The 12,544-nt window shown below is 37.6% G+C and overlaps 2 protein-coding genes across 3 annotated transcripts in view; one reads left to right on the forward strand and one right to left on the reverse strand.

The window, feature by feature from the left end:
* The window catches only part of sez6a (seizure related 6 homolog a), a 68,954-nt gene extending 56,872 nt beyond the window's left edge, over positions 1-12,082 (forward strand). The window contains exons 7-17 of one of the 2 annotated variants that reach the window (XM_056271273.1): positions 29-195; positions 653-847; positions 1,989-2,127; positions 7,181-7,377; positions 7,655-7,849; positions 8,655-8,846; positions 9,006-9,200; positions 9,293-9,328; positions 9,597-9,705; positions 9,788-9,887; positions 11,619-12,082. In XM_056271273.1, the coding sequence (XP_056127248.1) occupies positions 29-195; positions 653-847; positions 1,989-2,127; positions 7,181-7,377; positions 7,655-7,849; positions 8,655-8,846; positions 9,006-9,200; positions 9,293-9,328; positions 9,597-9,705; positions 9,788-9,887; positions 11,619-11,648 (1,555 nt within the window). In that variant the 3' untranslated portion in view covers positions 11,649-12,082. Of the gene's footprint in view, positions 1-28; positions 196-652; positions 848-1,988; positions 2,128-7,180; positions 7,378-7,654; positions 7,850-8,654; positions 8,847-9,005; positions 9,201-9,292; positions 9,329-9,596; positions 9,706-9,787; positions 10,105-11,618 lie in introns of those variants that run through there. The other variant, XM_056271272.1, reaches the window with a different exon arrangement.
* The window catches only part of rab6a (RAB6A, member RAS oncogene family), an 82,951-nt gene that overhangs the window by 7,712 nt on the left and 62,695 nt on the right, over positions 1-12,544 (reverse strand). The window lies entirely within an intron of this gene.

The raw sequence follows: 12,544 nt of genomic DNA on the forward strand, positions 1-12,544 counted from the left end.
CAGACTTATTCCTTTTGTTTGTTTTTAGGCTCCTCATAAAGGATGGGAGTAACATTGACTCTCTGCCCCTGTATGACTCGTATGCAGTGGAGTATCTGCCCATTGAGGGGGTCACCAGCACCGACAGGCATCTGTTTGTGGAATTCACCAGTGATGAGACGGGCACATGCACTGGCACTGCCATCCGATATGAAGGTACAAGTATCCTCCTGTATTTCCTGGACTTGAGCCGTTCATGTATTCCAGTTTTGTTCTCTTCTGAACCCTCATTAGTTCTGATCTCTAACACCTGAACAAACTTGTTACTGCAAAAGAAGAGAGGGCCAGATACAACAGATGTAACCTAGAAAAAAACAGATTTCTGGGTATCTTTATAGAGTTACATGTTAACCATCACCAAGGACTAAAGATTACGAACATCCCACTGAAATATAAATACTAGATTGCTAGGGAGGGAAAGAACTGAAAAAACGTGTACCTTGATTGAAATTTAAGTCACTTTGGATAAAAGCTCTACCAATTGCATAAATGTAAACATACATGGTTTACTGTCTATGAGATAAACAAAATTATGAACACTGTTGTATTGTTGCGTTAATATATAAAGAGACTGAGACTGTATTAAAACTTTATTTTTCTGCATGTTTTTCAGCGTTTGCTCAGGGCAGCTGTTACGAGCCGTTTGTGAAGTATGGGAATTTCTCCACGAGTGATCCTGCGTTTGGAGTTGGTTCTGTGGCGGAGTTCACCTGTGAGCCGGGTTACACACTGGAGCAGGGCGCTGTTATTTTGGAATGTGTAAATTATGAAAATCCACAATGGAATGAGACGGAACCAGCATGCCGAGGTGATTTTGTGTCTGTGATGGCATGTCCGATTGAACAACAACAGTCTAATCTTTAGTTTAAAGTCCCACTGTAGTCAATAATCTTATCCCTTAAAACTCATTTTTGCTCAGCAAAATTACATATTTAAATGTTTTTCCAAAAAAAATCTTCATACCGTAAAATAACTTGAATATAACTCTACACCATATACATTTTAGTATATGCGGTTCTATGAATATGCAAATTAGTCCCACCTCCACTCACTCACACCAGCTCAGAGATCCACTCGTTGACATGATTGGTTACAAGGTAGTTTGTGACATCAGAAACACCATTTCACAGCGATTTCAAACTGTGTCTTTGGTTCACTGCAGTTTTAAGGAGAAAATACACAGCAATGGTGCTGACTGATGAATTTGAACATGATTTGTCTTAAAGCATTTTAAAAACACCACATAGACAAATAAACAATATTAAAATCTGGATTTTCACAACAGGGGGATTTTAAGTAAATTTCTTCTCTGATTGTTTACATTTGAAGCCAATATGAAATCAAAATTGATTTAGGTCCTAAAGGGCGAGTTTACCTAAAAAATGTATATGTATTCACTCAGTTGTTCCAAAACTTTACGACTTGCTTTCTTGAGAATGTCCCAGTTTTTAGTTTTTGTCCTTACGATGAAAGTCAAAGGACTAAAATGTTGTTGGGATCTTCTTTTGTTTTGTGAAGAAGAATGAAAGTCATACAGGTTTGAAATGACATTAGTGGGAGTAAATGATTACAGAATTTTCATTTTTTATGGAGTATCCCTTTAAATCCCTTTTTGATCTCTTTAAATTTTTGGTGCATTCAAGTCATGTCGGAAAGATCATATTTACGTGCTGAACACACATGAACGTCACCACAATGTCATAATAATGATTAGGAAATTCCAAGTTTCCCAGTTGGGGGCAAAAAAGCAAAAACACACCCAATGCACATTCTTTATTCATCATCATTTTGTAGTTAAAAAATCTTGTTGAATTTTATGTAGAAAAGGTACATCGCCATTTTGCTCCAACCAAAGTGATTTTAACGCATCTGATGTCATTATTATGACTTCTTATTTCGCAAATACTAACTTCCCAGGAGGACCTCAATGCATTATTTGTGTCTTACAGCGGTGTGCAGTGGAGAAATAACAGATTCGGCAGGTGTGGTGCTTTCTCCCAACTGGCCTGAAGCGTACGACAAAGGTCAGGATTGTATCTGGGGTCTACATGTGGAAGAGGACAAGAGATTTATGCTGGATGTCCTGGTGTGAGTATCTGAACCTGGGGATAGATGGTTATGTTTTAGGACTGGCCTTGTGTGTGTGTGACTTTTTTTCCTCTAATGAGAATGCTTTCACTTCTCTATTAGCATTTGGTACAGTTCACCACCTTCCAATTACAGAGGAACAGTGTTTGTAATGACAGATGATTAATTGATTTAGCAGAGACATGCAGGCCACCCACGGACTCATTAACACAGAGCACTAATGGGCCAGCAGCATACAGGCGCCAGGCTGAACACCTGGACAGGGATCAAACCTGCACATGCTACTTCAAGACAGTGGAGCTTCTTCAATATCTCAGTGACTGATTATGGGATGTGCACTTAACATCTTTCAAAAGTAGCATAGACAACATCAAGGCAATCATTTTTAATAGAGCTTTAACAACAACAAAAAAAAGATATTGGTGGGTTTTGGGAGTTTGGAGTTGTGTGGGTGGGTATTTGGGTTGTTTTTTTGCAAAGTGTCGGTAAGTTTGAAGTGATATTGTTGGGTTTTAGGATGGAATTGTTTGGGTTTTGGGTTTAGGATTGTGTGGGTGAGTTTTAGGATGGTATGGGTTAGTATTTTTAAGGTATAGGTAAGTTTGAAGTAATATGGTTGTGTTTTAGGCAGCTCTCGGTTGAGGTTTGTGGTGTATGAGTGGGGGTAGTAGGATTATTTTTAGTGGTGTATAGGTTTGGAGGAGGTATATGGGTAGGTTTTGTGGTGATATGAAATGGTTTTGGGTGGTAAAGAGTGCATTAGTGCCTACCCCCTTTTTCATCTGCACTGGTTCTGGGAGTATTTTTTCATTCATTTTTCACATAGGGATCTTTGTTAAAGAGTTATAATGAACCAAGACAATCAGCTACGAAGTTAATCACAACACTACGAACTTTGATTTGAAGCAAGAAAAAGTATTTGAAAATCGGACAAAAATACAAAGGTACAAGACTGTATTTAACGCCTTTAGTGAGGGAAAGAACTACAATGAAGCATTGCAAACAGCATAATCAAATTGAAAACAATGGAGAAGCTAAATAATATAAAAACTATTAATTTACAAATCTTAATTATGATTATATATATAAAAACAATACATTGTAAGTTTATTGCAAAATATGCATATATATACACTACCGTTCAAAAGTTTGGGGTCGGTACGATTTTAAATACTTTTAAAAGAATTCTCTTCTGCTAACCATGGCTGTGCTTATTTGATTAAAAATACAACAAAAATCAGTTATAGTATTAAATATTATTCCAGTGTAAATCAGCTGTTTTCTGTGTGAATATATAGTAAAGTGTAATTTATTCCTGTGATCAAAGCTGAATTTTCAGCATCACCAGTGTCAGTGTCTTCAGTGTCAAATGATCCTTCACAAATCAGTATAATATGAGGATTTGATGCTCAAGAAACATTTATTATTATTATCAATGTTGAAACAGTTGTTGGTCTGTCAGTTGTACAGTTTTTTTTTGTTTTTTTTGGATTCTTTGATGAATAGGAAGTTCAAAAGAACAGCATTTGTTTGAAATAGAATCTTTTGTAACATTATAAATGTCTTTACTGTCCTTGATAAATAAAAGTATTGATTTCTTTCCTCCAAAAAATAAAAATAAAATTCTCACTGACCCCAAACTTTTGAACGGTAGTGTGTATATATATAATATAAATAAATAAACATTGAAGTATTTTGAGAGCATAGAGAGATCGACTCGAATGGGAGTGGGTGGAGTTAACAAGATCTTTTGGCACTTGTTGCTTTTTTCGACTGATTGGTGTAATTTTCTGTACAGCATCATGGGTAATGTAGTTTTTCACCAGGAATTCCACTGTTAAACACGATTATTTTACAAATAAGCTGAAATAATATGGGCAGACGGCTTCAGCAGAAGCAAATACCATCGATTAACAACCTCGTAGCTCAGAGTAGGTCTGTCTTTAAAGGGTTATTGTTCAAAATCAATTTCCCTGTGGAGTTATTACTTCAGAAACACGACTATTCCACTCTATATAGGTTTGTAGTGAAATGAGTTGGTTTTGTGGAGTTATTGGTGGTTTTTGTGGTGGTATAATTGGGGATTAGGGTTGGTATAAATTGTTTTTTGGTGGTATATGTAGATTTGGAGTGATATTGGTGGGTTTTGTGGAGTTATTGGTGGTTTTTGTGATGGTACGAGTGGGTATTAGGGTGGTATGAATTGGTTTTGGATGGTATAGGAAGGCTTAGAGTGATATAGGTTTTGTGGACTTATTCGTGGCAGTATAGGTAGGTTTGGGATGGCATGGTTAGGTTTTAGGATGTATTGGGATAGAGGAAGTTTATATGTGCTTGGTGGGTTTGGCTAGCCTGGCAAGCCAGACCTACATCAAGATGTTAGGTCTGGGAACTCACAATTGGCATACCTCAATCCGAGGGGCGGGATAAACGGTTGTCTTTCAATATCCCTCGGCACGCAATAGGATAGCGCTTCAACCAACCAGAGCAACGAACGGCTGTGGCTGTGTGAGTCCCATGCGTTTTTCCACCAGTGAACCAGCTAGTTGGTATATTAAACTTTTGCCGTATCCGGTTGTCAAAACTCTGAACACATCTTCCTTTTTTAGGAATGACTTAAGTGACGTTCTCTTAACTCCAAGTCCTCCAGAGTCGCGGCCAAAGCCGATTCGAAAGACCGCTGTTCGCCAGCAGCATCTTCTTTGTTTTCAAGCAGAGGGAAATCACGCAGAACCGTCACAACTCTGCCGTCATTATGTTAAGCCCGCCCACCAACTCTATACACGATCTGATTGGCCGGACCAGTTTTTGGTTTTTCTAGCTCAAAAGTCTATGGAGAATTGCTAGACCACACTTTGCTGCAAAATAATTTTTGCTGCCGCTAGGGTGCGTCTAGATTTCTAGGCTAGGGTTTGGCTTGATCTCAAGAGATTGCTTTGTGAGGATGACAAAAGAGATTTGGCAGAGGCCCCTGATTTGGAAAGACTGTGGAAGTTCAAAACCAACCTACTCAATTTTATCTATAATATTAAGAAGTAGTAAAATTAACTTACTTTTCGATTGTTCTGACATTCTCCCCTTTGTTCTTCCAAAGAGACCAATGGTCCGCCATAGTGTGTCACACTCAATCAAGTGTTCCTGAGGCTGAGTGTGACACACTATCTCTGAACCCAGAGCCTTTGTGTCCCAACATGCGTCATTAGCTTAGCTTTACTGGCTTCTGCTCAACAGCATCTTCCAAACTTACTCTCTACGTGAATAGTCTTAAAGGGTTAGTTCACCCAAAAATGAAAATTATGTCATTAATGACTCACCCTCATGTCGTTCCAAGCCCGTAAGACCTCCGTTCATCTTCGGAACACAGTTTAAGATATTTTAGATTTAGTCCGAGAGCTTTCGGTCCCTCCATTGAAAATGTATGTATGGTATACTGTCCTTGTCCAGAAAGGAAATAAAGCCATCATCAAAGTAGTCCATGTGACATCAGGGGGTTAGTTAGAATGTTTTGAAGCATCGAAAATACATTTTGGTCCAAAAATAACAAAAACTACGACTTTATTCAGCATTGTATTCTCTTCCGGTTCTGTTGTCAATCCGCGTTCAGTGACGCTGCTGACGTGTATCTGGTGCGCCCGTGTATTCGGGTTCAAATAAATATGGCTGGGCAAAAAAATGCAAGTCTTCCTCTGTGTCGAAATCCTTAGACATGTTTGCGAAGATTGTTTTGTTTACAGCGTGCGTCTCCCTCAGACTGTAAACGAAGCTCGGGTGCACTGATAACACGTCAGCAGCGTCTTACGTCATCAGCATCACTGAACGCGGCTCGACAACAGAACCGGAAGAGAATACAATGCTGAATAAAGTAGTAGTTTTTGTTATTTTTGGACCAAAATGTATTTTCGATGCTTCAAACATTCTAACTAACCCACTGATGTCACATGGACTACTTTGATGATGGCTTTATTTCCTTTCTGGACAAGGACAGTATACCGTACATACATTTTCAATGGAGGGACCGAAAGCTCTCGGACTAAATCTAAAATATCTTAAACTGTGTTCCGAAGATGAACGGGGGTCTTACGGGTTTGGAACGACATGAGGGTGAGTCATTAATGACATAATTTTCATTTTTGGGTGAACTAACCCTTTATAATGAGCCTGTTTGTTGGAAGAAGGGGGGGAAAACATCTCAGTCCATCTCAGCTGATCATCAGGATGTGTATTTCCTTCTTAATTTATAACTCTGCATTGTACCCCTGGTTTTTCTTTCAGGCTGTGAATATTAACACAGCTCATCTGTGACCTTCCCAAACAACAGAACCCGAAGGGCTGACAGCTGTGTGACGGCCGCCCTGAGGGTTCTGCCTCTCTGCTTTCCAACATTACACTAAATAAATCTCATTTCTTTGCGAAATGTCACTTCCCCACTGAAGAGGTAAATGCAGCCTCCCGATAGATGGAGGAATCTAAACATTGGCCTTTATTGCCATTTAGCATGACAGAATGGAAAACATGATTGATTCTCAGCGAGGATACTGTTGTGTAAAAATCTGCCTAGGCTGTGTAATTTGTTTTCCCCTTGCATTACTCATGTTAGTTCAGGAATGAAGATGAATTGCAGAATGACGTCAACAAACCATCTGGGGGAAAATGTGGCTGGTCAAGTGACAGCTTCTTATGTTAGGATGGCAGCATTCTTCTTAATTAAAGGGATAGTTCACCAAAAATGTATTTACTGTCCTTTTGCTTTAAACCTGTATGATTTTGTTTTGTTTTGTGGAATACAAAATAAACAGCAAATAAATAGCATATTTAGCATTCACTTTAATCACTTTAAACAATCAGATTAAGTTTTGCAACTGTAGGTTATTTAACAGATGAAATTATATGCTTTTAAACTATATATTATATTATTACTATAAAATTATATTAATGAATTATATGTTAATGTGAAATTATGGTGGGAGTTTGTCAAAACAATGAGCTAAGTATTATCACAAACAGACCTGTGCTACATTAATGGTGTGTGCATTCATGTGTGTTGTTTTATTAGTCTTCATCTGGGGAAGAATGACCTGCTGACCTTTTATGATGGTGATGACCTCACAGCCAACATCTTGGGTCAGTACAGTGGTTTCCTCCCTCGATTCAGACTCTACACCTCTATGGCTGACGTGACCATCCAGTTTCAATCTGATCCAGCCTCCAATGTCTACGGATACAACAATGGCTTTGTAGTGCATTTCTTCGGTAAGTGTACATTAGTTGCAGTTACAGTAATGCAAAATTAATATGTCTGTTCATCTAGTGCTTGTATTCTCCTAAATGAATCATGATTGAAAAAAGTGATGGTCCCCCAGTGTCTGAAAAATGGAGGTGTCAACCTGCTTGGCACTGGCAGTGGCCATTACTGGCAAGGACTGAGATTGGCAACTGTTTTCTCACTGCAGTTTCATTAACATGTAAAACTTAATGGTAAAAATAGAGAAATCATGCCTCTTTTCTCCTTCTGCTAACCAAATACTAGAAGTGCCACGTAACGACACATGCGCAGAGCTGCCAGAAATCCTTAATGGCTGGAAAAGCACATCTCATCCTGACCTGACCCATGGAACCGTTATTACCTACCAGTGTTACCCAGGCTTCCATCTGCAGGGCTCAGAGATCCTGATGTGCCAGTGGGATCTGACATGGAGTGGAGACGTTCCCCTCTGTGAAAAAAGTAAGGGCTAACGTCACACTTAAAGGTCACACCAGATCATTAGTGCTTAAGTCACTCAGGGAAAACTTAATTAACATGGTGTTAATGACTGCATAGGTTTAAAGCTAGGTCTGTTGCCACCTGCTGGTGAATTGAGGTTACTACATATAGTAGCTAAGCAAAGCAGTGAGCACCCTATCAGTAGATGCAGTCAGTTAACTGGCAGGTACCTGTGTGGGTTTAGCAATAGTGATTTGTTGGTTGGAGAATATTTGATCATAATCAAATTTCCAAGAAGAAACGGTGAAAACCTGCAATAAGAGAAATTTATATTTCTTATATTTTAAATAATTCCCATTTAAAAATTCCTCATCACAGTATCACAGTAGAATGGGCCACAACATATGTGCATATCCCTTATTTAAAAGGGATTCATAAATTCACATTTAAAAAATATATATTATAAATTTTTTAACCACTTAAAGAACTTGTGAGATATAATTTAACATTATATATATATATATATATATATATAAATATAAGACTTTATCATATATATAAGAAAACTTTTATAATATATATATATATATAATATTTCTAATTAATATTTATTTTTATTTATAATACAGTATTATTACATTTCATGCAATACAAAAATGTCTTCGCACAAAACATTTCAGTTACAATATACACTTCTTTTCTCTAACTAGTTTTCTTATTCGCTTATCTTCATAATTGTTTGTTTTTCTTTTTTGGGGAAATGTACACACTTTTGTGTTGTGATTTTTCATTTTCTCCTATGTTTTTATTTGTGATATGTGTCTAGTTATGTCATGTGAGGATCCGGGACTAGTGGACAACAGCCGCAGACTGGTGACCGGCTCTCGTTACGCTGTGGGCTCGTCTGTGGAGTACATCTGCAACAAAGGATACTCACTTTCTGGCCCTGGAGTGCTCACTTGCTACAGCAGAGAAACCGCAGACCCAAAGTGGAGTGAAAAACTGCCTAAATGTGTCCGTAAGTATCGGTCAGCAGCATAACAAGAAATGAAACCTCAACTGATCTGTTCTGATTTCAGTTCTTACACTCTACTGCTATCTAGTGGATTTCAGGATTACTGCGTTCCAGCATGTACAATGCATTCCAGCAGACTGATCTGTGTTTTTTTTTCTTTAGCTGAGAGATATGAACCCTGCAGTAACCCCGGCGCTCCCTCCACCGCCATCCAGAGTTCAGAGAAAGCTTTCTTCCAGGCAGGAGAGACTCTGAGCTTCACCTGTCGTTCAGGTTATGTGCTTCAGGGTGAAGCCACTATCCACTGCATCCCGGGACATCCCTCTCAGTGGAGCGGTGCGCCTCCTATGTGCAGAGGTAGGAACTGCACTCTTAAAGTCCTCATCGTGACACACATCTTAAATGAGATTGGTTCAAGTGTCTCAGAAGTTGTTTCTGGTGTTTTTCAGCGTCTTCGAGAAACATTGAGGAACACAGGCTGAACGGTGATACTATTTCAATATTATCAAAACACTTTACAATCAGGGCTTAGATTAAGCAAGGATTAGGCTTTAGTTCAATTAGGCATTTAAGTAGCTTTTATAAATGTGCTTTAGAAATAACATTACTGATGTACATCTTGAGACAAAACAATAGCACTGACAGGTTTGAAGATATATCAGAGTAAGTTGTTTTCAGCTAAAACATGCATTTTTAGTCTGGGACTTGGGGGATTATTTTAAAAAAATGTTCTGTAAAATGTCCACATTATAGCTGCCGATTCAGAGTTTGATGTGGAGGGCGTCAACATTGCCATCGCAGTTCTGATTCCTGTTGCAGTGGTGCTGATGCTCCTCTTGGTCTTTTTCCTCTGCATTTCAATGTAAGTTCCAAGGCAGGGAAAATGAAATGGTGCTTATTGTTTTGGGGTTTGTTTTTCCACTAATAAGGTTGTGTCTCTGCAGAGCTCAAAGCAAGACCCTTCAGCTCCCTGGGTTGTCTTCTCCACCCTACGACAACATGACTGAAGAATCTGCGTTTGACAACCCTGTGTATGAGACGGGAGTAAGTATGGATGCCATGAACCTCAGAGACGTGGGATCTCACAACACCATCGTCCTGTCCTGATCAACCCTGCCTGCCATTCCATCATTCCACCTGTCATCTATTACTTTGACCTGATCCGCAGAACAAATAACAGGAATCTGAACAGTTATATGGCTAAACTGCCAACAGAGACATATCATTTTATTTTAAAGGCCAGTATTTATAATGTAGCAGTATCAGTATGTAATGGCTCTATAGAACTTAGGACCAGATATATCATAAAACTATCTTCATGATTTAATGAGCTTAATGTTGCATAAACAAAATGTTTCTTGGGGACTCTTAATACATTTTTATTTTTTAATTTTTCTAATAACATTTTAACATTTTCAAAGAAGTTCAAAAATGCTGCTGTATATTCATAATATGCACATGAAAGGGTAAGAATAAATACAATTCAGTGGAGAAGGAAAGACTCTGGGTCCCTTTACAAACATGAAAACATTCATTTTAGAGGTAAAAAAAACATTTAGGCTTGAAGCCATGGGTCATGGGTAGCTAAAACTCAGCAGATGGTGTGTGTGTGTGTGTGTGTGTGTGTGTGTGTGTGTGTGTGTGTGTGTGTGTGTGTGTGTGTGTGTGTGTGTGTGTGTGTGTGTGTGTGTGTGTGTGTGTGTGTGTGTGTGTGTGTGTGTGTGTGTGTCAGTTTACACTCTACATGTTCTCTAATTAGACGTTCTGATACTTGTGTGTCGCATCACGTAATCATACAGCATCCAGGATTATGTCATTCACTGTTATCTTCTGAATGTGAAAAGTTCAGACCAAATTCCATTTGAATGATTGTGCAATTATTAATGTTTAGTTAAATTATATTACTTTTACTTGATTGGATTGTTTCATGATTCTCACAGGACTTATTTTTTTATGTTTTATTTTAACGTCATTCATTATTTTTGTGTTTCATTTTTTCATGTTTCCTTTCTTTTGATTCAAATAAGGATACTAATGAAGCTCTTGAATCTACTTGTGCATTATTGCATTATACATACATAAGCATGTCTGAGTTCAAAGGTTTATGGTCTATGACATTGTTTTAAGAAATTAAACCTTCTTTTCAGCAAGGATGCATTAAATTGATCAGTAAAGACAATTACGTAAAGTTTTCTATTTCAAATAAATGTTGTTTTTTACTTTCCATTTGTCAAAGAATCCTAAAAAAGGATTTCCAAAAAATATTAAACGGCACAATTGTTTTCAACATTGATAATTAATACTGTTACATTGGAATTTTATATAGTTAAAATGTAATAATAAAACATTCATAATAATAATAAATGTTTCTTGAGCAGCAAGCATATTAGAAGGATTTCTGAAGGATCATCATGTGACTGGAGTAATGATGCTGAAAATTCAGCTTTGTTTTTAAAATCATAAATAATATTTCGCAATATGGATGTTTTTACTGTATTTGTGATCAAATAAATGTAGACTTGTTGAGCATAGAGACTTCAAAAATATTTTAAAATTCTTACCGAACCTAAACTTTTGAACGGTAGTGTAATTAAAGATGTTAGCTATTCTAGGATATATGACTTCCAAAGCTTTGTATTTTTTATTGAAATGCATTTTATTTGTCTTAAATATAACTTGGATCACCAGTTGTATTTAAGGAGGCTCTGAATAAAGACAATAAGACAAAGAGAAACCACTGTACTGTTCTGAAATCTTATTTGTTTATCTTTTCAGGATGCAAGGCAATACGAGGTGTGTATGTAAAATCCATCTGTCTTTTTTGGCATCTCTCCTCTTTTTCTGCTGGGCTCCTGTTAATGTATTTTTTCTCTCTCTAAGACTTCTGCCTGCACTATGGTGGACAATAGGGTGTTATTTCTGTAGCACATAAGAGCCTGAGGTTTGTGTTGTACTTTTTTATTTGTCCGCTAAAACATCCCAAGGCTCACAACTTGAGGTTGGACTATTTCAGAGTGCATCAAGAAGGTTCCTGGTTTCACATTGAGGAACAACAGAGATGGAAACTGTTTTCTCCCACATGCAGCAAACCTAAGACTGAGAGTGTGAAGGTGGGAGAGTGTCTGAGGGTCTTGAGTTCCACTAGTGATGGTGATAAAGCCATTTCTCTATGTATAACACACTGTCGCTGCATGGGGGCTTATTTGCAGAACACTTTGTAAATAAACTGTCTAAAACTATAGTATGATGTTGTGTTTATTATGCTTGTGTGTAGCTGAGAAACTTTTATTTGACCAAGACAACAGTTATTTATTTAACAGCATCTATATATACTATATAAAATTATAGAATATATATTCTATTATAATATAGGCCTACTTGTAATTTATGGATATAAATATGAATATTAACTTATCTAAATATTTAATATCTATATATATATAGGATATATCTAATAACACATATAACCATGAATGAATAAATTCACCGCCATTGTTCAGTGCTCCCTGATGATTTTATAGCTAGTCATAAAAGAAATTCATCTCTTCCGTTACGCGCATTGGTTCATGTTACGCCGGCGACGAAATAGCCCAATCAGAGGCCAGAGAATTCCCTCACAATACAAAGAAGCTCGAACACGTCAACAAACCGGATAAAAGCTTCTGCTTTCTAGCCCTCACTGGTTGGGGTACTGAACAAGC

The sequence above is a fragment of the Rhinichthys klamathensis genome, unplaced genomic scaffold, assembly GCF_029890125.1.
Source record: "Rhinichthys klamathensis goyatoka isolate OS25496 unplaced genomic scaffold, OSU_Roscu_1.1 h1tg000314l_1, whole genome shotgun sequence".
Taxonomy (NCBI): Eukaryota; Metazoa; Chordata; class Actinopteri; order Cypriniformes; family Leuciscidae; genus Rhinichthys; species Rhinichthys klamathensis.